General features: G+C 39.7%; 7 protein-coding genes and 1 pseudogene across 10 annotated transcripts; 6 read left to right on the top strand and 2 right to left on the bottom strand.

Annotated features, from left to right (window-relative positions):
* The first annotated feature begins 663 nt into the window (after nt 1-663).
* On the top strand, nt 664-1,971 carry LOC137716827 (17.1 kDa class II heat shock protein-like). The gene has a single exon (XM_068456197.2). It carries the CDS (start codon nt 990-992, stop codon nt 1,719-1,721), a length of 732 nt encoding a protein of 243 aa, XP_068312298.2. The 5' UTR covers nt 664-989; the 3' UTR covers nt 1,722-1,971.
* A 2,175-nt stretch (nt 1,972-4,146) lies between these two features.
* Nucleotides 4,147-5,398, top strand: LOC137718140 (17.1 kDa class II heat shock protein-like). 2 transcript variants are annotated; one of them, XM_088698241.1, is made up of 2 exons: nt 4,147-4,936; nt 4,994-5,398. In XM_088698241.1, exons 1-2 carry the CDS (start codon nt 4,249-4,251, stop codon nt 5,092-5,094), a joined length of 789 nt encoding a protein of 262 aa, XP_088554367.1. In that variant the 5' UTR covers nt 4,147-4,248; the 3' UTR covers nt 5,095-5,398. The 2 variants fall into 2 exon arrangements, with proteins under 2 accessions (XP_088554367.1, XP_088554366.1); XM_088698240.1 differs by having other exon boundaries at nt 4,149-5,398.
* Nucleotides 5,399-5,878: 480 nt separating this feature from the next.
* LOC137718772 (17.3 kDa class II heat shock protein-like) lies at nt 5,879-6,649 on the top strand. Its single transcript, XM_068458308.2, has one exon. It carries the CDS (start codon nt 5,985-5,987, stop codon nt 6,453-6,455), a length of 471 nt encoding a protein of 156 aa, XP_068314409.2. The 5' UTR covers nt 5,879-5,984; the 3' UTR covers nt 6,456-6,649.
* A 1,113-nt stretch (nt 6,650-7,762) lies between these two features.
* LOC137717555 (17.1 kDa class II heat shock protein-like) lies at nt 7,763-8,605 on the top strand. Its single transcript, XM_068456953.2, has one exon. It carries the CDS (start codon nt 7,950-7,952, stop codon nt 8,418-8,420), a length of 471 nt encoding a protein of 156 aa, XP_068313054.2. The 5' UTR covers nt 7,763-7,949; the 3' UTR covers nt 8,421-8,605.
* Nucleotides 8,606-10,998: 2,393 nt separating this feature from the next.
* On the top strand, nt 10,999-11,879 carry LOC137717556 (17.1 kDa class II heat shock protein). The gene has a single exon (XM_068456954.2). The coding sequence runs from the start codon at nt 11,220-11,222 to the stop codon at nt 11,688-11,690; it is 471 nt and encodes a 156-aa protein (XP_068313055.2). The 5' UTR covers nt 10,999-11,219; the 3' UTR covers nt 11,691-11,879.
* Nucleotides 11,880-14,011: 2,132 nt separating this feature from the next.
* Nucleotides 14,012-18,092, bottom strand: LOC137717554 (25S rRNA (cytosine-C(5))-methyltransferase NSUN5-like; annotated as a pseudogene). Its single transcript, XR_015965472.1, has 8 exons — nt 17,645-18,092; nt 17,370-17,455; nt 16,776-16,874; nt 16,603-16,656; nt 16,323-16,469; nt 16,101-16,162; nt 15,169-15,256; nt 14,012-14,798 (listed from the first exon to the last, which is right to left on the bottom strand). The product of XR_015965472.1 is annotated as a 25S rRNA (cytosine-C(5))-methyltransferase NSUN5-like (transcript).
* Nucleotides 18,093-21,126: 3,034 nt separating this feature from the next.
* Nucleotides 21,127-22,656, top strand: LOC137716780 (putative WRKY transcription factor 43). 2 transcript variants are annotated; one of them, XM_088699086.1, is made up of 3 exons: nt 21,127-21,591; nt 21,789-21,933; nt 22,173-22,656. In XM_088699086.1, the coding sequence occupies exons 1-3, from the start codon at nt 21,366-21,368 to the stop codon at nt 22,291-22,293; spliced, it is 492 nt and encodes a 163-aa protein (XP_088555212.1). In that variant the 5' UTR covers nt 21,127-21,365; the 3' UTR covers nt 22,294-22,656. The 2 variants fall into 2 exon arrangements, with proteins under 2 accessions (XP_088555212.1, XP_068312261.2); XM_068456160.2 differs by having other exon boundaries at nt 21,136-21,585.
* Nucleotides 22,657-23,154: 498 nt separating this feature from the next.
* On the bottom strand, nt 23,155-27,158 carry LOC137717687 (protein PLASTID MOVEMENT IMPAIRED 1-RELATED 2). The gene is made up of 2 exons (XM_068457127.2): nt 24,475-27,158; nt 23,155-24,383 (listed from the first exon to the last, which is right to left on the bottom strand). Exons 1-2 carry the CDS (start codon nt 26,733-26,735, stop codon nt 23,327-23,329), a joined length of 3,318 nt encoding a protein of 1,105 aa, XP_068313228.2. The 5' UTR covers nt 26,736-27,158; the 3' UTR covers nt 23,155-23,326.
* Nucleotides 27,159-27,458: the final 300 nt, after the last annotated feature.

A 27,458-nucleotide genomic window follows, 5' to 3' on the forward strand; every position in this document is an offset into this window, starting at 1 on the left:
GAGTTTAATTACACAATGTGAGATTGGGTTGCTTTTACACTGAACCAATGGCTTCAATCCACGTCATCATTTCGTTTCCACTCCCGTAACCCACCCTTCCTTGTGTTTCATAAGATGGGACAAATCCTAGAAATAAGAATAGGGCGGATCCATACAAGGACTCGGGTGGTTTCCGAACGCTTCAAAGGAATATTAATTGTACTAAACGAAAGAACAAACAATTAGTTTTAATTATTTAATTAATATAATTAATAATTTATTCATTTATCGACAATTCGAAGTAATAATCTCGTTAAATAATATTTTTTTTAGCTCAAGATTTGTCGAAATTCTACTGTATAAAATGATATTTGGTGTCAGGTTTATGATTTTAAAGCCTACATGGATAGAAAAAAGTTGCATTTCCTTGGAACTCAAATATGCATATATGCTCTATTTAGTTCTACAGTCTCTTGGTATATTTTTTTCGTTTGTAAATGGAAAGTTTTAAGTTCGATTCTCATTAAAATTGAATTTGAATCATATTATTATTGACTTATTATAAAGTTAAACTCACCTTATCTTCTTTAATATAGATGATATCTTTTAATAAATAAAAAAATATGCTACATGCAAAAAAAAGTAGCATTCACGTGAGGGGAGTATGCTTGCCAATTGGAGTCAGCTCCGACAGAACTGCCACGCGGATTCCCCACTCCCTCTGAACTGCCACGCGGATCCCAAAACCCCTATGAATTCCCACGTAGCAGCCATAAAGACAAAAACAACCGATCCTCCTTCGCGAAACAAGTGCAAAACACACACACACTTGTCAAACGTACACCAAATTTTCTTCAGAAGTATCACCGCTTCATTATTTCTCTCATACTATATAAAGCTCTCCAAAACCCTAGACAAACCAACCAAACTAAAATCCCATCTCATAGTTTCCACTTAAGTTTGTTCATCATTTTTCAAGAGTTTGAGATCCTATCATCATTGTCACGAGTATGGAGGTGATGAGCCTGAAGAATATTGGGTTCGACCCCAACAACCTTCTGGAGACCCTGCACGACTTGCTTGACACCTCCGACGAGCAGAATCAGCAGAGCCACCACGCCCCTTCGCGGCAGTACCTCCGCGAGGCCAAGGCCATGGCTGCCACTCCCGCGGACGTGAAGGAGACTCAAAATGCCTACGTATTCGTAGTGGACGTGCCCGGGCTGAGGCCGGATATGATTGATGTGAAGATTGAAGACGACAACGTGCTGGTGGTGGGTGGGGAGAGGAGGAGAGAGAAGGAAAAGGATCAGGGGGTCAAGTATTTGAGGATGGAGAGGAGGCTCGGGAAGTATTTGAAGAAGTTTGTGCTGCCGGACAATGCAGATATTGAGAAAATTTCGGCCGAGTGTCAGGACGGGGTGCTGACTATCGCTGTGGCGAAGAGGCCGCCGCCAGAGCCTAAGAAACCCAAGGCTATTCAAGTCCAAATAAGCAGCGGTCAAGGCGGCCGCCAAGGAGGCGTAGATGTCGAAGGCGGTGGTCAAGGATGGCAAGGTGGTGCCCAAGGGAAATATGGTGGGCAAGGCAGCGAACAAGGTGGGGGGCAAGTTGGTGGTCAAGAATCACAAGGCGGACGCCAAGGTGGTGGTAAAGAATGGCAAGCCGGCCGCCAAGGTGGAGGCCAAGGTGGGCAAGGAGATCAAGGGAATGCCGGGGCAGCGCGTCGCGTCGTCCCATGATCAGTTTATGTGAGGTCGCTACTCACTAGTGGAGATCGTTCGTATATGTATGTATGAATAAATAAAGGTGCATGCATGCGTGCATCATTCTCCTTGGCGTTCTGTGTCTGTAATTTCGTACTCTTTGGTCGTGTCTAACTTTTATGTTCTTGTCTTTTGTGTTTTCACAAAAATAAGAAGAGAACGGAAGGAAGCTTGGCTGTGATCCTGATCGCATGTTTATATATATAGATATCTTCCCTTTCGAACATATACATATATTGGCATCGCCAGAGAAGACCCAAATAACACAACCATATTAAGCACTATAGAACATCAACTTGAATCAGTTAGCCGGATTTTGTTTCATGCGGGGTTTGCAAACTAGATGAAATTTGATCGTTCAGTTGGGGCTTGGGAAGTTGATATCTTGGGTAGTTTGGACCAAACATCAGACGAGGCTTGGATTAAACATTACTACTCACACTTGCCATCTAGTTGTACGTACTATCTAAGATAGGGTCTTCCAATGCATAATGTGGCTTTCATTTTCAATAAAGAGTTGGTACAATTAGATATTAAGAATAGTATTGTATTCAGGGTCGTCTCTGAAGGTAATCCATGTAAGCGTCAGCTCCCAGATCAAGGGCCCCCTAAATTTTTTTTGTATCATGTATGTAGTAACATATAAATAAAGAAAAAGTAAGAAATATCATAATTCAAAGGGCCCTTAAAAATTTTTTGTATCATGTATGTAATAACATATAAATAAAGAAAAAGTAAGAAATATCATAATTCATTTATTGATCCATGAAAATGTTTTTTTATTTTTTTTATTTTTTTGAGGTGTTAAGTTCGAAATATGAAGCTATCTTTTTAGTCACTAATTTTTTTTTTCTTTTCAAATTACTCCTAATCCATCTTTCAAATGCATATTATAAAACATTATAAAATTTAAGTCTCTTTGCAATCTTTTTTTTTTTCAACTTCATACACACTTTATTTCTATCAAATGTTTAAATCAACTATCACATAGTCTTGAATATTGTACTTTAAGGTAATAAAAATTTTAAATTTATAGTTTGCTTATCAATAATTGGGTTATTTTAATATTTGATTTGTTAGTGTGATGTGGATGTTGGAAAAAAACACAAGAGAAATAATTTAGCGTTGAATTTATTATACTCATCAATTAAGTTTTATTGTTCTTCACTTTCAATTATTGACTCTTGACTGCAAATATTTAGTAAGTTTCTCTCATCCACTACGGCTTGGAGCGCTTCGCCCGATACGAATGTCTGTTCCCACTCCTGTTCGGGATCGGGATGCATCTTATATGATTTTAAGTTAAGTTAGTTCGGATTGTCAGTGCAGTAATTGATGGGGAATCCCTGTGAAAAATAGACGTACCAATGCCGATTGGTTAGGGCCAAGGTCCGCAGGGTATCATATATATAATGCAAGACGATTTGCATCTAAAAATGTGAGACGTATAATATTTAAGTGATGTTTGTATATTTATTTATTTTTATATTAATTTTTAATTATATTTAATGTGGAAATATAATTTTTTTATGTATTTAGTGAGTTTTTATTTTTTATTTAAAAATAAATAAATACATATCTATGTATAAAAAATCGAAAGCTAAAGAACTTTAGAGCTTCACTTCAAAAGCTCGCCCATGACCCCTAAACTCGCAGGACGGGGCCTGACTGTACATTTACATTTGTGCACATTTAACAGAAAGACATCAGTTATTGACTGAACATAACTTGCACTTGACGCTGGGTGACAAGAAAGAAAATAATACTACTTTATTCTTATATTAAAGAACGAGAAAACAGGAATTCATTCCTCATAAAATATGAGAAAATCATGAAATTTATATAATATTATAAGAGTTTTATTATTTTAAAAGTATTTTTAAATGAGCTTTAAATAATTAGATAGCATCCTTAATTATGCTCTTTGTTCTTTTGGAAATAACGACCAGTTCTTTAATTTATGGAACATATGAGATAGCGTGGCCAAATTTCCAAAGCTTTGCTTGAATTCCTCAATTAAAAAAAACTGTGATAGAATTTTTTTCGTTAACAAGTAAAGTGCTCGACTAATTTTCGTAATGAAAAAAGTGAAAAATTTTGAGCTGCACACGTTTAATTTTTTTTATTGAGGTTCGTGTGGTAACTGGTAAGAACATTCCATGACGCAGAACATGCCAGCAGCTGAAACTATATAGCTTTGGAACTCAGATATATCTCTCAACTTTGGATTTCCATGAAGAAAAATAGATTTCCACGTGAGCGGTGTAGGCTTGCCACATCTTCTCCCCATGCGTTTGTAATTTGTAGGCATGCCACGTAGACTACCCAAACCTCCATCTCAACCCCACGTAGCAGGGGCATCAAGACAAAACCTACCGATGTAATCACAAACACCACCGCTTTACATTTCCCTAACTCTATATAACCTCTCCAAAACCCTAACAGAAGGCTCACCAAATTTATTTACAGATTGTCGTCTCGCGTCGTTTACGTTGTCATTAGTATGGAGGTTATGAGCTTGCGGAACTTGGGTTTCGACCCCAACCTGCTGGAGACCCTGCACGACCTGCTCGACATCTCCGACGAGCAGAACCAACAAAGCTACCAGGCGCCCTCTCGCCGGTACGTCCGCGAGGCGAAGGCCATGGCCGCCACACCCGCAGATGTGAAGGAGACTAAAGATGCCTACGTTTTCGTGGTGGATGTTCCAGGGCTGAGGCCGGATATGATTAATGTGAAGATTGAGGAGGACAACGTGCTGTTGGTGAGCGGGGAGAGGAAGAGAGAGAAGGAGAGGGATCAGGGGATCAAGTACTTGAGGATGGAGAGGAGGCTCGGGAAGTATCTCAAGAAGTTTGTGCTGCCGGACAACGCCGATATTGAGAGGATTTCGGCCGAGTGTCAGGATGGGGTGCTGACTGTGACAGTTGCGAAGAAGCCGCCGCCAAAGCAGAAGAAGCCCAAGACTATTCAGATCCAGATAAGCAGCAACCAAGGCGGCGGCCAGGGAGGCAAAGGTGGTCAAGGCTGGGAAGAAGGTGGCGAAGAGGAACGTGGCAAGCAGGGCGGTGGCCAAGGTTGGGAACATGGCAGGCAAGGTGGTGGCCCGGGAGGCGAATGTGGTCAAGGTTGGGAAGAAGGTGGCCAAGAGGAAGGTGGTAGGCAGGGCCGTGGGCAAGGTGGCCAAGGCGGTGGCCAGGAAGGCAAAGGTTGGGAAGAAGGTGGCCAAGAAGAACGTGGTAGGCAAGGCGGTGAGCAAGGTGGGGAACATGGCAGGCAAGGTGGGCAGAGCGGTGGGGAGCGTGGTGCCGGTGGGTATGAAGGGCAAGTTGAAGGGCGTGACAAGTAAGCAGAGGTCCGCTTGCTCTATTGGCAGTGCATGATCAGTTTACGTGAGGCAACTATTGATTAGCGGTGGCGGTATATATGTGCATAAAGCATATAAGCATCGTATTTGGTTTTCTGTGTCTGCTGTAATTTCGTATGTTTTTCTTTTAATTTGGTCTTTCATAAAAAAAAAAAAAAAAAAAAAGAATAAGAAGGAAAGGAAGGTTGGTGTTGTCTTTGACATATTAAGGTTAATATATTGTGCTCTTCCTTTTTGGATATGTAAAGAACCATTACGTGAAATTACAATATTAAACTAGGCTCCTTAATAACTTGTTTTTGTGTGCCAATTTAGAGTTTAATTTTTTTCATTTTAAATTTATTATTATCAAGGGATGAGACATATTTGAAACTAATATAACAATTAAATGGCGGGTTTCCAATTGAAATGGTTTAAAACCATTACATCAATCAATGGACGTGGGTTTTTAACTGATACGCATAGTTCAAATACAATATTTTATTTACTAAGATATCAAAATCACTTATTTTTATCTGCTCATATCTTTTAATTTAGTACTGTTTTTTATTTTAGCTTTTCCGTCCTCGTCTTACCCAACAAGAAATTTGGTAAATGACTAAAGTGGCCCCGCCTCTGGTAAAACCTTCCAAAATGTTCTAGACGCTCACCGAAGAACAAAATGGAACCTACTGGAACCTCCTTCCTTCCCTCCACGTGTCTCCAGAGCCCGCCTTATTCCCTTCCTGCTAACCCACGTCATCAACTCCTCCTATAAATACCCAGAACCACCACTATCCTCCGTAGCAGTGACCAGATTTCCACTCGAAAATTCACAAAAGCCTTCAAATCGAAACCAAAGAGCGAAAATTCCACCCACCAAGAAGCGGAGAATGGACATCAGAATCCCCGGTTTGGAAGCCCCGCTCTTCTCCACGCTTCAGCACATCATGGATGCCGCCGACGACGCCGAGAAGTCCTTCAACGCCCCCACCCGGACCTACGTCCGCGACGCCAAGGCCATGGCCTCCACGCCGGCAGACGTCAAGGAGTACCCGAACTCCTACGTGTTCGTGGTGGACATGCCGGGACTGAAGTCCGGGGACATCAAGGTCCAGGTAGAGGACGACAATGTGCTTCTGATCAGCGGCGAGAGGAAGCGGGAGGAGGAGAAGGAAGGGGCTAAGTACGTGAGGATGGAGCGGAGGGTGGGCAAGTTCATGAGGAAGTTTGTGTTGCCGGAGAATGCGAACGTGGATGCGATTTCTGCTGTTTGCCAGGATGGGGTTTTGACTGTCACGGTGCAGAAGCTGCCGCCGCCGGAGCCGAAGAAGCCGAAGACAATCGAGGTCAAGATTGGTTGAAACTTTTGAGTGCTGTTTCTGTGATTTGGGTTCTGAGAATAATCGTGCAGGGATTATAACATAAGGGTTTGTGTGTGGATTTTAGGGCTTGGTTGGTGTTTTCTGGATGTGTTTGTTATGTTTGTGTTGTGGTATTATAAGGTTGTTGGTTTTTCAGATCAATGAAGCATATTATGTGTTACTTCCTATTTCAATATCTGTTTTTACTTTCCAATTTTTGTTGACGTTTTCTTAAAATCGGCTTCAAAAACGCGTATCAACGGAACAAATAACTCAAATAACCGAGCATTTTACGATAATCAAACAGAGTTAGTCATATGAGTGTGTTTGGAATTACGCCATATACGTTGTTCCGTGTGTCAGCATTTTAAACAGATTGAGATGAGGTACTGCTTAATTTCTCAGCCTCTTCGGGGTTCTGTTTGAGCCTATGCGGGTTCCGATAGGTCATCTTTTAGGTTTTGATTTTTGGTAAATCGAATTTGAACTATAGTTTGCACATATTTTTCTTTTAACGTAAATAATATTATTTTCTTAAAATAAATATCTTGTTAATGGACAATTTATTTTAGAGTTTACTTTATCTTTTTTACATCTTATTAAAAGAATGGATATGTTCGAAATTATTACAATGATTTAAAGGGATTTTCAAATTGAATACTAGAATATTGGACCACCTAAATTTTAGAGTTTACTTGTCTTTTGTTGGCTCGTTTTTATTATATTTTCGATGATTAGACTCGGTTTTAGTATATTTTCGATGATTTGTCATAGAGAGTACCATTAGAATGACTATTTTGACATTGTTCATGAAGCGTTCATCCATAGAGTGACCATTTGACATTGTTTATGAAGCGTTCATCTAACTCTTCATTTCTATGTAATTTGAATTTGAAATACCATTACCTATTGACCCAGAAGAAGGAAAAATACCTCTAGGTGTTGAGTTTAATTTTCGTTTGTTTTTTTGGAAAACTAATGAAAAGAATTTGAAAACTTTGAGTTTTAATGATAAAGATAAAATAAACAGTAAAATGAATAGTATCAAGATTGATTTTTTAGTGTAAAAATATTATTTTTCGTTAAAATGAATAATACCGAAATTTTTTCGTTAAAGTTCATTCTGTTTTTTTTACCGTCTTCATATACTTCACTATTTTTTTTTTTTTGGGGATTATGCTCTTTCTCAACAAAATATCTCGTAAATGGCTAAAGAGGCCACCTCTAGTAAACGCTTCCATAATGTTCTAGACGCTTACAGAAGAAATTAATGGAACCTACTGGAACCTACTGGAACCTCCTCCCTTCCTTCCACGTTTCTCCAGAACATTCCTTTGTCCCTCCCCCCTAACCCCGTCCTCCCTCAACTCCTCCTCCTATAAATACCCATAACCACCACTCCCCTCCATAGCTACCAGATTCCCATTCGAAAATTCACAAAAGCCTTCAAATCGAAACCGAAAAGCGAAAATTCCACCCACCAAGAAGCGAAGAATGGACATCAGAAACCCCGGTTTGGAAGCCCAGCTCTTCTCCACACTTCAGCACATCATGGACGCGGCCGACGACGCCGAGAAGTCCTTCAACGCCCCCACCCGGACCTACGTCCGCGACGCCAAGGCCATGGCCTCTACGCCGGCAGACGTCAAGGAGTACCCGAACTCCTACGTGTTCGTGGTGGACATGCCAGGACTGAAGTCCGGGGACATCAAGGTCCAGGTGGAGGACGATAATGTGCTTCTGATCAGCGGCGAGAGGAAGCGGGAGGAGGAGAAGGAAGGGGCTAAGTACGTGATGATGGAGCGGAGGGTCGGCAAGTTCATGAGGAAGTTTGTGTTGCCGGAGAACGCGAACGTGGATGCGATTTCTGCTGTTTGCCAGGATGGGGTTTTGAATGTCACAGTGCAGAAGCTGCCACCGCCGGAGCCGAAGAAGCCGAAGACAATCGAGGTCAAGATTGGTTGAAACTTTCGAGTCTTGTTTCTGTGATTTGGGTTCTGAGAGTTATCGTGCAGGGATTAATAACGTAAGGGTTTGTGTGTAGATTTTGGGACTTCGTTGGTGTTTTCTGGATTTGTAATGTTTGTGTTGTGGTATTATAAGCTTGTTGGTTTTTCAGATCAATGAAGCATATTATGTGTTACTTCCTATTTCGGTCTCTGTTTTTACTTTCCATTTTTGTTGATGTTTTCATAAAATCGGCTTCAAAAACGCAAATCAACGTAACAAATAACTCAAATAACTGAGCATTTTAGGAACGTAATCAAACAGAGTGAGGTATTGCATAATTTCTCAGCCTCTTCGAGGTTCTGTTTGAGCCTATGCCGGTTCCGTTAGGCGCCTCTGATTGTCGCCGGACCTAGAAACAGAGCAATGTTGAGATACCAATATCTCAACATTTTTGTCACATTTGTCAAGATTTAAGGATGCCACTTACCGCCCTCGACACTGGGGACACCACGGTAGTGCCATTCCGGGAAGGGAGTTTCTAGTTGGAAACCATTGGATGCAGCAAGTGGTGGCATAGATTTAATGACATCTTCGTTTCCGACTTGGTTGAGAGCAGTGGCGGATGCATTGAGGGGCAGGGGGGTCAGCTGACCCCTCAAATTTCGGTGAACGTGTCTAAAGTGCTGATACTTTAAACTTCAGTGTGCCCGTGTGCAAGTTGGCTTCATCCATGATCTTCCACTGTTTGATAAAATATCTAAAAGAAAAGTGAATGAAATGGTGATCTTAATGAATAACAAAATATCATCATTCTTGAACAAATATATTAATAAGATGCAATAATATCAAATATTGTTAGTATGTTCAAGATAAGTGTGTTTTTTTTTTTTAAGCATTCATATGGGAGCAGCCTTGGAACATGTTAGTTACCCTCGCAAATGAGGTATTAACAAGTATGCAGTGTACTTTTTCAAATGACTTCAAACCCACCAAGATTAGATGAAATGATGATATGTAGCTAGTTCTGGTAAAAAAAATTTGTGCGTTGCTGCACGCTATTCTTAGTCCTAGTTTGGTACTTAGTTGATTTTGAAAAAATGGCTAACCAAAAAAGCTGGAAGCTTTTTTATATTTGGTAAATATTTAGCTTTAGCTATTTTTTCACAATTTTGAGTGAAAAAAAGTCAAAAATACAAAGCTGCAAAACCCAGCTTTGAAAAATCAGTTTTTTTCACATTTGTTTTACATAAAAGTTTATCAAACACTATAATACTGTTTTTTTTCTTTTTCAAAAGCACTTTTACAAAAAAGTTCACTAAACATTCTGCTACTTTATTTCACAGCCGCTTATTCTCATAACGCAGTAGAAGTAGTTTTTTTTTCAAAGCATAACAATACCAAACCAATCCTTACTAACTTCCCCTAATATTATTTCTTGGATCCGTCACTGGTCGACAGAGCATGTGCTGTAAACAGCTCTCTCCACTTCCGGAACTGGCAAAAGCGGTATGCATCAATTTATATCTTTGAAATAATCCGAAGAAGGTGGCCAAGAGGAACGTGGTAAGGAAGGCGGTGGCTAGGAAGGCAAAGGTGATCAAGGGTGGGAAGAAGGTGGCTAAGAGGAACGTGGTTGGCAAGGCGGTGGGCAAAGTGGGGAACCTGGCAGGCAAGGTGGACAGGGCGGTGGGGAACGTGGTGCCGGTGGGTATGAAGGGCAAAGTTGAAGGGCTTGACAAGCAGGCAGAGGTCGGCTTGCTCTGAGTGCAGTGCATGATCAGTGTACGTGAGGATACTACGACTGAGTAGCAGTGGCGATATATATATGTAGATGAAGTATATTGTAATCTTCCAATTTGGATATAAAACCAGCCTTTTTAATAACTTATTTGTGTGCCAATCGATAACCTTATTTTAGAGTTTACTTTTTTTTTTTTTAAACGTTATTATTATTTAAAAAAAGATAAGATTCGAAATTATTATAATAATTTAAGGAATGGTGCTACTAGAAACTTACTTATCTTTTGCTGGCTCATATTTAATATATTCTTAATTTGTCACCAAGAATACCATTAGATTGACCATTGTTATGTTATTTATGGAGTGTTCATCCTATTAGATTGATTATTGTTATATTATATATGGAATGTTTACCAAACTCGTCATTTAACTCATTGTCTATGTAATTTGAATTTGAAAAGTACCATAAATTATTGAACCAAAAAGGAAGAATACCTCTAGTTGTCGATTTATCGAATTAATTTCCGTTTGTTTCTTCACATAACAAAATTAGGTGCACAATTATCTTCTTCACATTTTTCTCTTTTGCTTTTTTGGGAGGTAAATGTTATTGGCACTTCAAAATCTTATTCTATACTTCTCATAAGTGTATTTTTCTTTTATAATATAGAAAATTTAAAGTGTAAAATGAAATTTTTGAAATGTTAATAACAATTTTCTTTTGAATTATCTTTTAATTTAGTACTGTTATCTATTTTAGCATTTTAGCTCTTTCTCAACAAAATATCTCATAAATGGCTGAAGAGGCCCTGCCCCTAGTAAACGCTTCCAGAATGTTCTAGACGCTCAGAGAAGAAAGGGAACCTGCTGGAACCTCCTCTCTTCCTTCCACGTTTCTCCAGAACATTCCTTTTCCCTCCCCGCTAACCCACGTCCTCCCTCAACTCCTCCTCCTATAAATACCCATAACCACCACTCCCCTCCGTAACAGCGACCAGATTCCCACTCGAAAATTTACAAAAGCCTTCAAATCGAAACTGAAAAGCGAAAATTCCACCCACCAAGAAGGGAAGAATGGATATCAGAATCCAGGGTTTGGATGCCCCACTCTTCTCCACACTTCAGCACATCATGGACGCGGCCGACGACGCGGAGAAGTCCTTCAACGCCCCCACCCGGACCTACGTCCGCGACGCCAAGGCCATGGCCTCCACGCCGGCAGACGTCAAGGAGTACCCGAACTCCTACGTGTTCGTGGTGGACATGCCGGGACTGAAGTCCGGGGACATCAAGGTCCAGGTGGAGGACGGTAATGTGCTTCTGATCAGCGGCGAGAGGAAGCGGGAGGAGGAGAAGGAAGGGGCTAAGTACGTGAGGATGGAGCGGAGGGTGGGCAAGTTCATGAGGAAGTTTGTGTTGCCGGAGAATGCGAACGTGGATGCGATTTCTGCTGCCTGCCAGGATGGGGTTTTGACTGTCACGGTGCAGAAGCTGCCGCCGCCGGAGCCGAAGAAGCCGAAGACAATCGAGGTCAAGATTGGTTGAAACTTTCGAGTGCTCTTTCTGTGATTTGGGTTCTGAGAATTATCGTCCAGGGGTTAATAACGTAAGGGTTTGTGTGTAGATTTTCGGGCTTGGTTGGTGTTTTCTGGATGTGTTTGTTATGTTTGTGTTGTGGTATTATAAGCTTGTTGGTTTTTCAGATCAATGAAGCATAATATGTGTTACTTCCTATTTCAATTTTTTACTTTTCATTTTTGTTGAAGTTTTCATAAAATTGGCTTGAAAATGCGAATCAACGTAACAAATAACTCAAATAACTGAGCATTTTATGAACGTAATCAAACAGAGTTTGTAATATAAGTGTGTTTGGAATTACGCGATGTTCCGTGTGTCTAGCATTTTAAACAGAATGAGAGGAGGTACTGCGCCTATGCCGGTTCCGTTAGGCACCTCTGATTGGTCGCCACCTAGAAAACAAGAGCAATGAAGAAGCCTTCTTTGTCCTCCTTTCGGTTGCAAGGGAAGAAAACACAGCAGTGCTCCCTTCAGTTGCAAGGGAAGAAAACAGTAGTGATTGGGATACCAATGTCTCAACATTTTGGTCACGTTTTGTCAAGATTTGAGGATGCCACCTACCGCCCTTGACAATGGGGAGACCACGGCGGTGCCATTTCGGGAACGGAGTTTCTAGTTGGAAACCATTGGATGCAGCAAGTGGTAGCACAGATTTAATGACATCTTCGTTTTCGACTTGGTTGACAGAGCATGTGCTGTGAACAAAACTCTCCACTTCCGGAACCGGCAAAAGCGGTACGCATCAATTTATATCATTGACACAAATCAGATTATTAGCCAAGCTGAACCAAGCAAGCAATAGATATCTGTAACTGAGCACCTACGGGATAGAAAGGATCAAGGTCTGGCTACGATTTTAGCGGCGAGCTTGTTAAGTCTCTCCATGCTGGCAAAATTGGCACCGTATTGCAACAAAACAAACATTTCCAATCAAATCCGCAATTCTGCACAAACAAAAGACTTTAATGTTCTTGGAACGCAGTTGACTGACTTCCCCAGTACAAGTAGCGCTCTAAATGAACTTCCTTGCATTATCAGCAATTACAAGAAGCTACCCAAAAGGTACCTGGAGCAGAAGATGGGAGCAAATGATCTAATCTTGCAGAAGCAGTCCCAGATCCAGAGCAGGAATGCTCTAAAAGCATGGCACGGACCTGCAACGTTGATTTTCTTGTGCTTGGGCCGTTGGTCAGTGCGGAAATGAGATTCAGGTTACAACCTCATCAAAATACAAACCTACAGTTGAATAGTTTAAAATACAAGAAATAAAGACATCGAAATACAAACCCACAGTTGAACAGTTTAAAATACAAGAAATAAAGACACTGAGAGAATTACGAGGTTCGGCAAAATCCTACGTACGTCTTTGGAGAGATATTGCCCTTCACTATGAGAATAACTAGTACAAGATACACTTGAATTAAATCGACATAACTCAAACCCCAATCCTTTGTATACTCACAGAATTTTCCTAAAAACCTCACTCTACCTCAAGATTTTCTCACTCTCACTCTCTATTTTCTCTCCCTTGTGTTCTCCGGATGCTCACACAATGCATAACTATTTCCTTCACTTATAGTCATGCACCAACAATTATGCCAACAACCAAGACCAAGAAAATCTTAAGTTCACATGGCATATTCAACACCCTTTTCTATACCTAGCTTATAGAGTACAACTTTTTCTCCATTTGCCATTTAATACATAGAAAATATAACATGCACAATTGTAACGTAGTGAAATTTAACAAAGATTGATAACTATGATGGTTTTACGAGTTGATACTAGAAGTAAAACAAAACAAATGAAAACAAGAAAGTTTGATCACAATGCAAAAAGTGGCAGCCAAGAACACACGTTGTAATTTAGTCGAGTAAAACGCTAGAGCATCCGACTCACCATAACCAATCCAACTTATTTTCTACAGTGAATTATTAACAAGTACTCAACCTCATTAATAGTCAAATCTCCCTAACACATGTAATATCTATGGCATCTAGACTATTATGTATATCCCAATATGCAACCATCCATGGCATCTGGAATAGTTTAACATAATGAAACTCATTACGATCAGGGGAAATTTATATAAAGACTACACAAATCCTAGAGTATGGCATCTACTACTAGGTAATTCATGGTATCTAGTTGCAAAAAGCTATCACTCAAGTTGAAAACATGACATTTGCACAACTTGCATCAAATTTACAAAGTAAAAGTCAAGATGGTAGCTAATCACCAAGACTAAAACCAAGCATATAAACACAGCAAACGATACTCAACGAAAATTGAAAACTTGAAAATAATTCAATTCAGAATATAAGCATTCATAGTCATGGCTACATCGTAGCCCTAGCTAAGGAAAATTAGTTCCGAAACATCATCGAAAATATTATTGAATTCATAATAAAAATGAGAAGAAAATTGAGTTCAGAAAAAAAAAAGGCTGAAAAATCCTTGTGCTCTGCTTGCCTTCTTCCCCTTGCTGCTTCTGGAAAATTGATCAGTTCTCCTTTTCTTCTTTTTGCTCTTCTGTTTTCATTTCCCTTTTTTGTAACCGACGACGGCTTAAAAGCTCATTTATTGAAAACATTAGAAGAAAGGAAACGGAAGAAACCGTTTAACTCCTTGACAGACACTTCGTGCGTTTAGACACCTTGATAAAAGCTTGAAAGAATAGAACGCCTAAATCACACTCAAGTTGGTCTACTTGCTGCAGCGAGGCCTCCATATTGTCCTTTTCTACCCTGCTAGATTCCAGCTGGAAATTTCATCTCCAAAGTGATATATCAACCAAATTTGAAAGTACCCAAATCTCCATTGCAATTGATGAGAATTAAAGATCAAAAATGCCCAATTCATGCTTCCACCGTAAACCAACAAACTGGAGAGTGAAATAGAAATATGGATTTTCATCCCTCTTCAATTTTGATAAGCTGTAGTGCGCCGGCTTGCTCCTGGAAATTGGGAGAGAAAAACAACCCTTTCTTCTGTCGGTGCAAATATGAGGATAAGGGCATTTGTTTTGTTGAAGCGGTCACGTGATAGTCATCCTTTTAGTGTGCAATAAGGAACCTGCTTAAAAATTGAATAATAGGAAATAAGTCTACACGGGACCCAACTGGGATAAGTCAAAGTAGACTAACAAATGGTGAATACAAATACAAATAGTCATCTAAACACCATTTTACCAGACATGATTAGACACCACCAGACTAACATGAAAATCACAGAAAAATAGCATAATTTTCCATATCATTAATCAAACCTTAAAAACACCAAAACATGTCATTTCTTTCATTTAAATCCAAAATTGTATCTAAGAAATTGTAGTTTTCGGAGTACAATAAATGATAAAATATGCTCTCATCACCCCAATACAAGTAGCGTTCTAAATAAACTTCCTTGCATTATCAGCAATTACAAGAAGCTACCCAAAAGGTACCTGGAGCAGAAGATGGGAGCAAATGATCTAATCTTGCAGAAGCAGTCCCAGATCCAGAGCAGGAATGCTCTAAAAGAATGGCACGGACCTGCAACGTTGATTTTGTTGTGCTTTGGCCCGTTCGTCAGTGCAGAAACGAGATTCAGGTTACAACCTCACCAAAATACAAACCCACAGTTGAACAGTTTAAAATACAAGAAATAAAGACACCGAGAGAATTACGAGGTTTGGCAAAATCCTGCGTACGTCCCCAGAGAGATATTACTCTTCACTATGAGAATAACTAGTACAAGATACACTTGAGTTAAATCAACATAACCCAAACCTCAATCCCTTGTATACTCACAGAATTTTCCCAAGAGCCTCACTCTCACTCTACCCCAAGAGCTTCTCACTCTCACTCTCTATTTTCTCTCCTTTGTGTTCTCCTCCGGATGCTCACACAATGCATAACTATTTCCTTCACTTATAGTCATGCACCAACAATTATGCCAACAACCAAGACCAAGAAAATCTGAAGTTCACATGGCATATTCAACAACCTTTTCTATGCCTAGCCTATAGAGTACAACTTTTTCTCCATTTTCCATTTAATGCATAGAAAATAAAGCATGCACAATTGCATGCAAGCACAAAGTCAAGACTTGCTTGCTTCCAACTTTGCTTGTGGCAGTCACCATGTCTTCTCTTGAAACAAGATTTCCATGCCAAAACTGAAAGCCAAACACAAAGTCACAAATGGCTGCTGCCATTTCCTTGTAGCATTCAGAAAGTTACACTATCAAAATTATTGCCAACTCATAAGTATATGAGTCAAACACAAACAGATTTTTGTTGTAAGCATGAAAGGAACATATTTGAAGCATTGTAAAACGCAAGTCTGCAACCAAGAGGAGAAAGGTAACAACGGTCCGGAAGTCAAGTCATCTAACCTTGGAATATTGAGGATCTTCAGGGTTTAAGTCTAAGAAAACTCCATGCACAACCTTAATATCTAAGTCCAGGTGAAGTCAAATGGCTTATCAATATGTTACGACAGCAAAGATATGATCAGAGACCGGCATTCCTCGTTAGATTGCGGTAGTTCCACTATTTTCAACAAGGAAAAAGAGAATAAACAGAAAGTAAACAAAAAGACTAAGGAAGAAGGATACTAGAAGTACCAGAAAGTCCGATCGTCTCTTTTGAACGTCGGACCCTTTCTTCATTCAGCTCACATGTTATGACATTTCCCTTTTTCCTCTCATTAGAGCTGCAGGGTGTACAGTTTTGTTTCCAGGAGCCAAGCTCGCATCAAGAACCTTCAAAGGAAATCAGATTTTAAATGTGGCGTAAACTGTTGTACAATCTCAAAATCGAAACTTCAATACATTATGCAGAATAATAACCGCAACCGAAGTGCAAAATTACTAACGATGTACAAACTTTACCGACCTCCCATCCTGGTTTTGGAGCGAGGGCTTCGGCCACCATAGAGCTTGCCTTTCCCTGTTAAACAAATGATAAAACCCTAAATCACAGATGAAAGATAAATGGATCCTTCACGGTTTAGACAATTTTTCTACATCAAGGAAAGTACTAATAGCAAATATCATGATAATTCTTACTTGCATAAAAATACTTCCATCCATTATTAGAGGATGATCACGAAGATCACTACCCGGCGGAAGAACCAACAAATCAGGTACCAAGTCATCCTTTTGAACCTATTGAAGAAATCCAAAAGGAAAAAAAGAAAAAGAAAAATGCGTCTTAGTAACAAGATGAAGGAACTACAGAAGGCGGATACATCACAAAACATACAATTCAATGTTCGAATTTTGGTCTCTACAACGCAATCACTTGTTATTAGGTTACCAATAACTGACAGGAAACATCCTAGTTGCGGTTCCACATGTTTACTTCGGTAGAGATAGCCTAGTCTGATGTTTCACCCGCTCCACCCCAACATTACCTCCAAATTTCTAAAGGAAAACTACTGAAAAAAACTTGAAAACTTTGAGTTTTAACGATAAAGACAAAATAAAGGGTAAAGTGAATAGTACTATAATTGACTTTTTAATGTAAAAATGTATTTTTTCGTTAAGTTGAACATTATCGGAAGCTTTTCGTTAAAATTCTCAATTTCTAACGTGTGACACACTACACGCATTTGAACATAATTCTAACAAAAACTTTAATGATAAAGCCCGAGAAAATACCTTAAATTGCTTCTCTAATTCAAGTAAGTCGGTGTCAACATCTATTTTCAGAGTATTTACTCGAACATAACGAGGTATTGAACCATCTGCAACCAGAAATTAGTGTCCAAAAGGGCAACACCAATCCACATCCTAACAGTTTAAATTTCCCTTGGATTTTATGAACTGAAAATTGCAAAGCAAAGTACTTTGTTTCCACAACTTCCATGCTATTAGTATAAAACTGAAGAGCTGGAACAACAAGATGAAACTAATAACACTGTAAAATCACACACCAGGAATTTCATGATGAGTTATCAAGTCTTCAACTTTCTTCACTTATTTCTTCACCAAAAGGCCAGCCAGAGCGGACTGCAGAGCTTCTTGGCGACGCATGAGATACTTCTCCGCATCACCAGCTGCCGATGAACTCACCTGTACGTATTCAAATTCACAGTTCGCCGCCTCCCTCCTGGAGAAGTAAGCCGACCTCTCCATGTTTAAACGACGCCAATTTTCCTACTTGTCGGCGGCTGCAGGCGGCGGGGCCCTTTTGTGCTTTAGGCGCGCCATCGCTCACGGTAAGAGCACGCACAGAGAGGGGCGGCAAGAAAGCACTGCATATATGCAACCCTTCCACAAACGACATCGCTGATTAGAAAGGGTAAACTTGTAATAAAATCTAGGAAAATTGGGCTCACTGGTTCTTTTACAATTGTTGGTTGTGACGAAATCATCAGCTGGTCCACTTATTGCCAAGGTCTCTAACAATGTATTTTGGAACGACTCCTTGGGCACTTTCACATCTACATCTACTTATAACAAGCACGTATACATAAACAAATCTAAATCCTGTTATCTTAACGGGTAATGAATTACTTTTAACCACAACTACACATTAGTCTAGACTCACATGACAGTCGATACTCAAGATTTCATTTAACCTGTAGACTAGAATAGTAAACCTCACCCAAATTTAACATATGCTTAAGCTCCCAATAGCCTCACGAGCTGGATTAGTATGAATTCTCTGGTTACTTTCTTTTCGCATTAAAAAAAAATAAATGCAATCTCTGTTAATCATCTACAACGAAAATATTTATGGGATTAACATATTATCAATTCAATATTAATACATTGTCAACACAGTATTAATAGACTACTGGCATAATGTTGATACATTATCAACACAATTTTTTTTTAAAAAAGGATGCCGCAACATAGGAAACTGCATCGGTGGTTCGGAGGCAAGCCCGTTTAGGGGATTCTGCTGTCGGGTTCGCCAGGGTGAGGGAAGACGACGTTGGCTCATGCCATTGCCAATGAAGCCGGCATTCGGTTTCAGAATATTAATGCCACCGAGGTTGTCTCTGGTGTCTCAGGTATGAATTTGATTGCATTTGTGAATTGTGTGGAAATTATGTACCTTTGAAGTTTGAACTACTCTGTTAGTTATAGAAAGTGTTCTCTCAAAGTCCCAGCCTAACTTAGCCCAGTAACCGCCTAGTGTAGTTTAAGCTCCGCTAGGCACTAGGCAGCTAACCACTGTCACGATTAATCTCTAGGAGTTTACGAAGTAAGAAAGGGCGCATAAACTTGTCTAGGCGCTGACCAAGCCCACCTAGGTTGTGACTCTCCATTAGACAAAAAATAGATAAATTCTATTTTGTAAAGACTTGTTAGATACTTGGATAAACAATCATTGTATACTTGTTTCCTGTGCTTTGAATATGTACTTGATAATTTATATGTCATTCAATTGTGTAGTTTTGCATCTCAATGTAATTATATATATTTTTTTAAATATAAGAAGACGTTTAAAACATGTATGCTGAATTTGCAAAAAAAGCCATAAAGGATGAGGATAGAAAAAAAAAGTGTAGATGCTCTTTCCAATAAAAGGTAAGAAGCTAGCAACTGATGATGATTGGATATCAATGATAGTTATTAGAGTGCATAATCACACATCAACAAAGTATTTGGAGGATCATTCACTTACTGGCAGATTATCAACAGAGGAGTCTTCATTGTTGAGGAATTAACATTCAAATTTTTAGGAATAATAGTCGGTGGAGAAATGGTATATTAGAGGTTATTTTAGAAATAATAGTGAGAGAGAAAATGACATTTCAATTTTTTAACTTTTTATAGTGGTGAGATTATAATGTGGATAAGGAAATAAGATACTGGGATGGGTCTAATAGCTTTCTTTTTAAACCGGGTTTCAATTTGTCAATTTGTGATTAGTTCCATCATATCTTGCCATATATTAACTTTTTTAAGAAACAAATTGGTATCAAAAGTTTTGCTTAACTTGTATAAAAACACCAATAAGAATTAATCTTTCAAAGTTATTGCTTAGCTACCGAACTTGACATTGACAGCATGATAATATGGCAGCAAGGCTTTCGTAGACCTTTGTTATAAACCCCTTGACAATGGCCTCTGGAAGGAAGTTACCCACACAATTCCTAAGTGGGCTGCCGGCTAGTCCTAATCCTAATTTTGATGCCTTCTGCCATCGACTTTGAACATAAATTTGATGCACCGAGACGAAATGGTCTAACCATATCTCGTCGACATTATCGGCGGATTTGACGGGTTCATTTTTCTCTCTTAAGATATGGTAAAAAGTGCAAATATGTCATATGTCAATTTCTTGGATCTAGATGATCAATTTAAGCACCCGAATCATCCCCAACCTCTTATTTCAACCGCATTCACTCATGACTAGCTCAACTTAGTGTCCTTGGGCGGGCGGTCACGTGAACTTGTCGTTCGGACCTGAGAATTTGTCCTTTTAATGGGACTTGATTGGTAAGGCAGTACCAATTACACCAGTATTATTTGGTCAAGCCCTTTCATCTCAAGTTCTTGCTTCACTCCTTAAATTACGGTTTGTACAGAGACCATGTGCACTCCAAATCACAGAAGCAACATCAACGTAAGGACAGGGTTATGCTTTTCACATTTTAGTATAACTGAAATTAAACAAACAGATGAAACAAGTGGAACATAAAATGCCAAGTTTCTCAGCTCTTTGCTTGTGCATCATGTGTTGTGGTGTTATTTGGTTATATGGTTGTGGAACATGCGACATAAAATGTCAACCAACTCTTGCGCTTTTGGGCTTTCAAACAATTGAAAACGTTTTTATGGCAACGTTTGAGTAAGACTACTTCTTACATAAGCATTTTCAAAAATCATGAGCGAAGTGAGGAGAAATTTTTCAGTTTAGATGTTCGGATCACGTGATAATCACTGTGAGGATGGGTCAATAATCTTAATAAAAACACTTTTGTTTTAAGTGATTATGAGCAAAATTGCTTCTCACGCATTCTCACTTCCTCGTCTATTGCTTTTTTATATAAGGTGCCTTATACCGTTATACGAGCGTCCAAACATAAGAATCTCTCAATTGTCAACGTAAAAATAGTACTTAACGACGTTAGCTCAATGACTTCAACACATACCCATCTCATCTCAGCTCCAAGATTTTGAGTGGTGCATTGAATCAACGTATCAAAATCACCACACAATTGACTTGTATTATTAATTACTTTAATATTTATTTGTCAAATGTGAAGGGATTGGGCTTGGTCTAACCACGAGCCGGAGACCTTTCAAGGTACAAAGTCTTCCCACAAGTCCTCCTTTGGCATGTTCTACAACCATCTGCATCTTACATCTGGATTTCAAATATTTTCTAATATATTTCGGGATATTTTATGCTCTATTATTTTTAAGCTGTTAGATGTTCGGTTCGGTTCAAAATATAATGACGAAGATATAATGATTAAAAACTTTGAAACATAACTTCAAGGCACCATAGAACTTTCTTTTATTTCATAATAACAGTATGTCTGTCACTGTCTGTGGCAGTCCTAAGCACCAGCTTTGAAGCTTCGCTTCATTGACAAGGAAGGTCACGAAGAAACCCTCCTCCTTTTGAGATGGAGATATCATATATTTAGGTCGTGATCAACGTTCAGTCTGGCCATACTTTACAGTACCTTAATGTCTGGTGGCAACTTCAGGTCAGTGGAGTCACCTGAGACTAATGACTTTTCCAGCAACTTGAATTTTGAGTTTTCGGAGTACTTGATGATCCGCAAGTGGCTGGATGAGGATCCGAGTTTCGTAGGTTCGGAGTTTTCTGCCCAGAATTCGGGTTTTCGAGCGAATGAAGTTGGTGAGTCTGGTGCAAGAAGCAGCCAACCTGGAGGGTCTACTAGCAGTAAGCGTATAAATACTTATGCGCACACACGTATATATTATATATATATTATATATGTATGTATATATATATATATATATTTTTTTTTTTTTTTTTCTAATGCATATTTCTAAACGTTCCCTTCCCGACCTTCGCAAAGCTGAGAGTTTTGTTGGCTTGGGGTCACCTTTTTTATTTATCTTTTGTGTGTGTGTGTGTGTTAGGAGGAGAGAATGGAAGCAGCCGGAAGAGGCAGGAAGCTGGAGACAGAGTTGCATTCAAAACAAAATCAGAGGTTGAAATATTGGATGATGGGTTCAGGTGGAGGAAGTATGGTAAAAAGATGGTGAAAAGCAGCCCTAATCCAAGGTAAAAGAAAACATATACAAAGTAAGAGCACGATTAACCGAATCGAATACAGATCTGTTCCTTTTCATATACAAAGTTACAAACGATCCTCTAAACTATCCTAATCTATTGAAGAGGATTCAAACTCACCTGTAAGGCGGCGGGTACACTGCTCTGCCCAACTTGCCTGGCCCACATATACGATAACGTTTAGCCATGTTTAGATGTTTTTAATCTGATGATGTTATGTTTGATTGCAGAAATTACTACAAGTGTTCAATTGGAGGGTGCCACGTGAAAAAAAGAGTTGAGAGAGATAGGGAGGATCCAAGGTTTGTAATTACAACTTATGATGGAGTCCATAATCATCCAGGCCTCTAATTTTTGAGCATTTTTTGGAGTTTGGGGTCCTTACAAAGCGGGAAGCTTCGTTGGCTTGGATCATCCTTTTGTTGACCCCACATAATGGGACAAGACTTGGTTGGTTGTTTGAGTTTAGGGTTTGAAACGAGAGTTTATCTCGTGTGTTACGTGCAGTCTTATTTGGTTAACGCTTTAATCATGTGACCTGCATTTCAACAACACTTTAAGCACTAGGAGGTTTTTTTTCTCCAAATTTTTGTTCATCTATTGATTTGAACAAAGACTGCTATATCTGTTATGGAAGATATATATATATATATATATATATAAACTAATGTAATCGACAATAAGTTTTCTATGCAAAACGTATGTTCTTTGTCAGATGACGGATTCTGTTCCTTTAGCATGTCGATACATTTTGACATCGATGTGTTAGATGTTAATGTTATATACATCACATCAATGTTCTTTCCTTAAATGAAGAACGGACATCCTGTCCTAAGTTATGTCATGGACATCAGAAAAGCATTAGATGTTTCCAGTAAGAAGACTTTCTTAGATACTATGGGTGTTTTAACCATTAAATCTTTGTTTAAATATACATACATATATATACATACATATATATATATATATAGATTTAACGGTTAAAACACCTGGTGTATACAAAGTACTCTGGCGCACTCAAGAATTTTTGTTCGAGTAAGTACTTAAAACAGCCTCAATTCCATGTTATTTAGCTGAAGAGGGAAATGACATGAAACTTTCTCCTAACCAAAACCAAACTAACAGTCTGCGGCATTAATGGGCATAATTACTTGGGCTAGAGTGGATATAATTCCTTAGGCACCCAAGTTCGAATTCCGCACCCAGTTGAGATTTGTTAAAAAGTAAAATATGGTTTGTATAAAAATAAATCAATGCACATGAATCGGTTATGTGTGAAGTATAATGCAACAGAACCTATAATTCACATAATAACCTGTAGCTTAACATCTCTATTCTCGCTCTACAAACAAAAGAATCTGTACAAGGAAAGCACATCTACATGTTACAGGTTTATGTGTGGTTTGATGCCTTCATTCGGAAATATAACATTCGGGTTTCGAACATGTGGAGCTATCAAATCCTTCCAGGTAGCTCCTGTTCCTTGAAAATCAGAGGAAATGCTCCATAGAAAATCCCTTTGATGTTTTGCTGAAACTGGTGTGGATGATCTTACAATGGCTTTGGAGTTCGAGACTGGAAAACTAGCGGTCTTACCCATGCCAGCGCCAAGCAACCATCGGGAGCCAGAATGCAGTTGGGTTGTGGTACCCCAAAGCCGCCTGTTTCCAGGCGCAGCATCCACTCCTGCAAGATGGACGTCGATGATTTTAAACTGAGGATTGCATCCTTCATCTCCTTCATTTGTCTCCCCTTTTCTCATGTCCCCAATCTCGTCAAAGACTGCCTCATCGTGTTCGTTCTCTTTGCTATCGTTTAACAGCACACTTGACACCTCTGGCATTAAATTGGCCAAAACTCTCTCCACTTGAATTAGAGCAATCATTGGAACACCCACTGGTTCATGGTTTCGAAAGGGATCTCTAAGCTGCACCATGAGAGCAATTGTGAGGTTGTCCCCCAAAAGTCCACAGTTCCTACCGGATAAACCACCGCAGTTTGTTTCTTGTGTCAAATTTCCATCAACCAAATCTGTGTACTTGGCATGATGGGCAGCAAGGATTTTCAACAATCGCTCTCTGCTGTGATCTTCATCACTAATGATTTTAGCATCTAGCCTCAGCCACTCGTCCAATGGTAAAGACAGAGCAATTAATCCCTCAGCATCAACAACACGGTCTCCAAAACCGCATAGTTGCAAACCTCCAGACTGAGGATATATACTTGGAGGTGCCTCCCCGCTTGACATGCGGGACTGGATTCTTAACCCTTCCACTGCAAGAGCTTCAATTTTTCCCATTGCCAAAGGGGCAAGATACTCTAGAGATACGTAGTCCGACCCCATCTCACTACATCCCAATTCGGCAGAACTCAGGTTATGACAACTCCAACTAGAAGGAAATCCTTCATCCTGCCTCCCACGATATAAAATCTGCTCAAACCTGAAACAAGGAGGAGAATTAAGCCAACAAATAGAGAAATATTTGAAATCACAATACTTCAGATATCAATGTAATTGTTGTGCTCACAAACCTCTCAGACACCACTATGTTACGCGCTGCAGCCGCTGCCTCCCAGGCTATTTGTTGTATTGTCTTCCCGGTAATATCTTCCAAAGGCATTAGTTTACTCACACACTCATGCAGCGTATCTCCAACCATTGCCAGATGCTGCACTATCTGGATAACATCAAAACCCATTACTGCTGGTATAACAACGGGATTAGAAATATGAATCACCAAGTTCCCACCGTTTTTAGCATTTCTGAAAAGCGAAGGATTCACAGACTGCAAAATGCCTCCACCCTTCAACCGAACGTAAGGACCAAAGCCTTCTCCGAGTGGAGGTAGGAGTGGCTCTTCAAGGCGGAGCTCAATTGGACTGCCGAATCCACCAGAGAAGGTACGAGGAGAATTCCGAAAGTCCTTTTCATTTAATCCCCATTCTCGCATCAAAGCTTCAGTCTCCAAGCCTTCAAGAATTTTGGCCTTCCTTCTTCTTAATAGCTCACTTTTCTTGTGCTCTTCTTCAGCGGCTTCAATAATCAATGACAAATCAGAATTCTCAAAGCAATCTCCAGAATCAGAACCTGGTGAAACAGAGGATCCAATTTCGGGCTGCTCTTCCTTCCAATCAAAATCAAAAAATAAGTTTCCCGAACCCAGAGCCTCTTTTTCAAACTCTCTTAAAAGACGTTCTCTAGGAGACTCGGCATCACTATCAGAACTCATGCTACAGTCCATACCAAGGATGTTTAAGAAATCACTTGACACGGATTCAGTTACATCGTCCAAACTAAGTGATTTTTTACCTGTTTTACTTGATTTGTAAGTCGACTTAAGTTCCGTGTGGTTCCTTTCCTCAAGAAACTCTCCTGAAGAAAATGGACGATCCAAATCTGCTGATTCTGAAATCAAGAGCATGTGAGTTGCAGACTCCACGTCATCCATGGCTGATCCCTGGGTGCATACATTATCATGTTCATGTTTGCGGTCATCCACCACAACTTCGTCCACATAACTACCATGGGCTTCCTTTGGAATAACCATAGTCTTCTCCTCGAGGTCTATGTCATAACCATTAATGATCTCATCCACATTGATAATTTCAACTGCTTCTGACTCATCATTAGCATGACCGGGAACTTGATCAGATTTTAACTCTTCCATCTCAGACATTTCTGTCCCCACTTCTACAATGGTAAATTCAGTATCGTCATCATCCTCATATTCTTCAATTCCTTTAGCAAACGAAAAGTCTATATCAGTTTTAGGTTCAAGTGGCGGCACATGTTCACAATCTGACTCTGTTACACTGCTCAATCTCGTCTCATCAAGTGTCTGACACAAGAAATCAATTGACTTGGAGAGCTCCAACCCTTCATTCAGCAGTACTTCGCGACAAATTTTCAAATCAAGAGACTGAGATGAGAAGGCAGGCTTGGGAGTTACACTACGTGGCAAACTCCCAACTGGGCGAAGCATTGTAGCTCCACCGTCCAACGAACTTGACCTCCTTGGCCCTGTGTTCAGAAGCTCAGGAACATTTGGATTAGCCCTCACATTAATTAACTTATCCTGCATCACCAGAAATCCCAAACTAACATTTAGATTAGCACCTCTAGCCTTGTCTGAAAGGTTAAAGCTTGTTGTCCATTTACCACTCTTTTCCCCCTCCAACTCCTCAAAAGTAAGTGGTAACAGCCTCGTAAGATCAACCCAGTGTTTCCCGATGTCAAGCCCTGGTGCCCCACTCAAAGAAACGTAGATCAACGACAGCTTCTCCTCATACTTAACCGAATGGTTCGGGCCATTTCTACTTCCATACACAGAACACCTATGCATCAAAGTTTCATCAAATTCAGCTACGCCTTCCACAACCTTCGAAGACTGAGTCTGCAGCACCTCACCCTTCCTCTTCCAATGCACACATACACTAAGATTATTAAAACTCAGAGGCAACCCTTCAACAGAATGCACATGAAGGTAAAAACAACAACTAAATTTCCGATTCCCGATATGACTGAGAGCCTTCAAGGGCTTCTTCCAATTCCACACCGAAGACGATTTCTTGTCCTTGTGCAACAAATCTTCTCCAACAAATCTCGGGTTCGAATCCAAAAAAGGGGTTTTCCCAGCAGATTTGGATCTTCCATCAGAAGAGGAAAGCAAAACCTTCGGTGGGGATTTATGAAAGTAAAGGGCTTTGCTTAGTTCTTCAATGTCACGCAACAACTCACCATTGTTGGAATTCCCACCACTGTAATCTTCCCTACTCTCAGCTTTCTGCAACATGATATCTTATCTTTGCATACAAATTAATCTAATTAGACCATATCCAACCAAACCCACCATGGAAACTTGTAAATAATTCAACTTTTCTCTAAAACCCCCTACAGATGCTATTGAATAACAATCCAAACACTGGAACTGATTAATCGAATGAGAAATTCTGACAATATGAAAAAAACTGCAAATGTACAGTACCAGCAAGGACCGAGCGCCTCTTAGCCGGAGGAACGTCACTCGGGGCCCCAGCCGATGAACACCGTGTAGATGGATGGCTTGGTCGAGCGAGCCGTGTGGTTGGTTTTGGGTATTTTCTCGGGAATCGTGTGAAGATTTTCCGGGAAAAACTTCACCGTGACGAATTTTAAAGGCGATTGAAAGTAGAAGTTTTGTCTTCTGTGTGTTGGACGGTGGAGTGATTAGAGAGTCGTTCTAGTACCAGTTTGGCGAGGTTATAATGGTCATTGTTTTTCGTGAACGATAAATATGCTTTCGTCTAAAAAATAATTATTTTCCGACTTTCGTTTTCTTTTCTGTGCCTACTATCTCTTTTAACTAATGAAACTTAGGAGAGAGAAACAAAAAAATTATTGCATACGTAGAAAGATTAATGTTAAAGAGACTGTATTTTTATATCACATTGGCTTATCAGATGATGTGTTAAGTGACGTATATATCTCTCGTCAGTTAATGGATCCATCTGATTGAACGTTAGTTGTATCCATCATC

This window comes from Pyrus communis, chromosome 8 (genome assembly GCF_041283825.1).
Source record: "Pyrus communis isolate YQ-2024b chromosome 8, ASM4128382v1, whole genome shotgun sequence".
NCBI classification, from domain to species: domain Eukaryota; kingdom Viridiplantae; phylum Streptophyta; class Magnoliopsida; order Rosales; family Rosaceae; genus Pyrus; species Pyrus communis.

Coding starts and splice junctions, on each gene's coding strand:
- LOC137716827 (XM_068456197.2), top strand. CDS start 990: ATGGAGGTGATGAGCCTGAAGAATATTGGGTTCGACCCCAACAACCTT.
- LOC137718140 (XM_088698240.1), top strand. CDS start 4,249: ATGGAGGTTATGAGCTTGCGGAACTTGGGTTTCGACCCCAACCTGCTG.
- LOC137718772 (XM_068458308.2), top strand. CDS start 5,985: ATGGACATCAGAATCCCCGGTTTGGAAGCCCCGCTCTTCTCCACGCTT.
- LOC137717555 (XM_068456953.2), top strand. CDS start 7,950: ATGGACATCAGAAACCCCGGTTTGGAAGCCCAGCTCTTCTCCACACTT.
- LOC137717556 (XM_068456954.2), top strand. CDS start 11,220: ATGGATATCAGAATCCAGGGTTTGGATGCCCCACTCTTCTCCACACTT.
- LOC137716780 (XM_088699086.1), top strand. CDS start 21,366: ATGTCTGGTGGCAACTTCAGGTCAGTGGAGTCACCTGAGACTAATGAC. Junction 21,592..21,788: donor AGGGTCTACTAGCAGTAAGC/GTATAAATACTT, acceptor TGTGTGTGTTAG/GAGGAGAGAATGGAAGCAGC. Junction 21,934..22,172: donor AAAAGCAGCCCTAATCCAAG/GTAAAAGAAAAC, acceptor GTTTGATTGCAG/AAATTACTACAAGTGTTCAA.
- LOC137717687 (XM_068457127.2), bottom strand. CDS start 26,735: ATGTTGCAGAAAGCTGAGAGTAGGGAAGATTACAGTGGTGGGAATTCC. Junction 24,384..24,474: donor AACATAGTGGTGTCTGAGAG/GTTTGTGAGCAC, acceptor TCCTTGTTTCAG/GTTTGAGCAGATTTTATATC.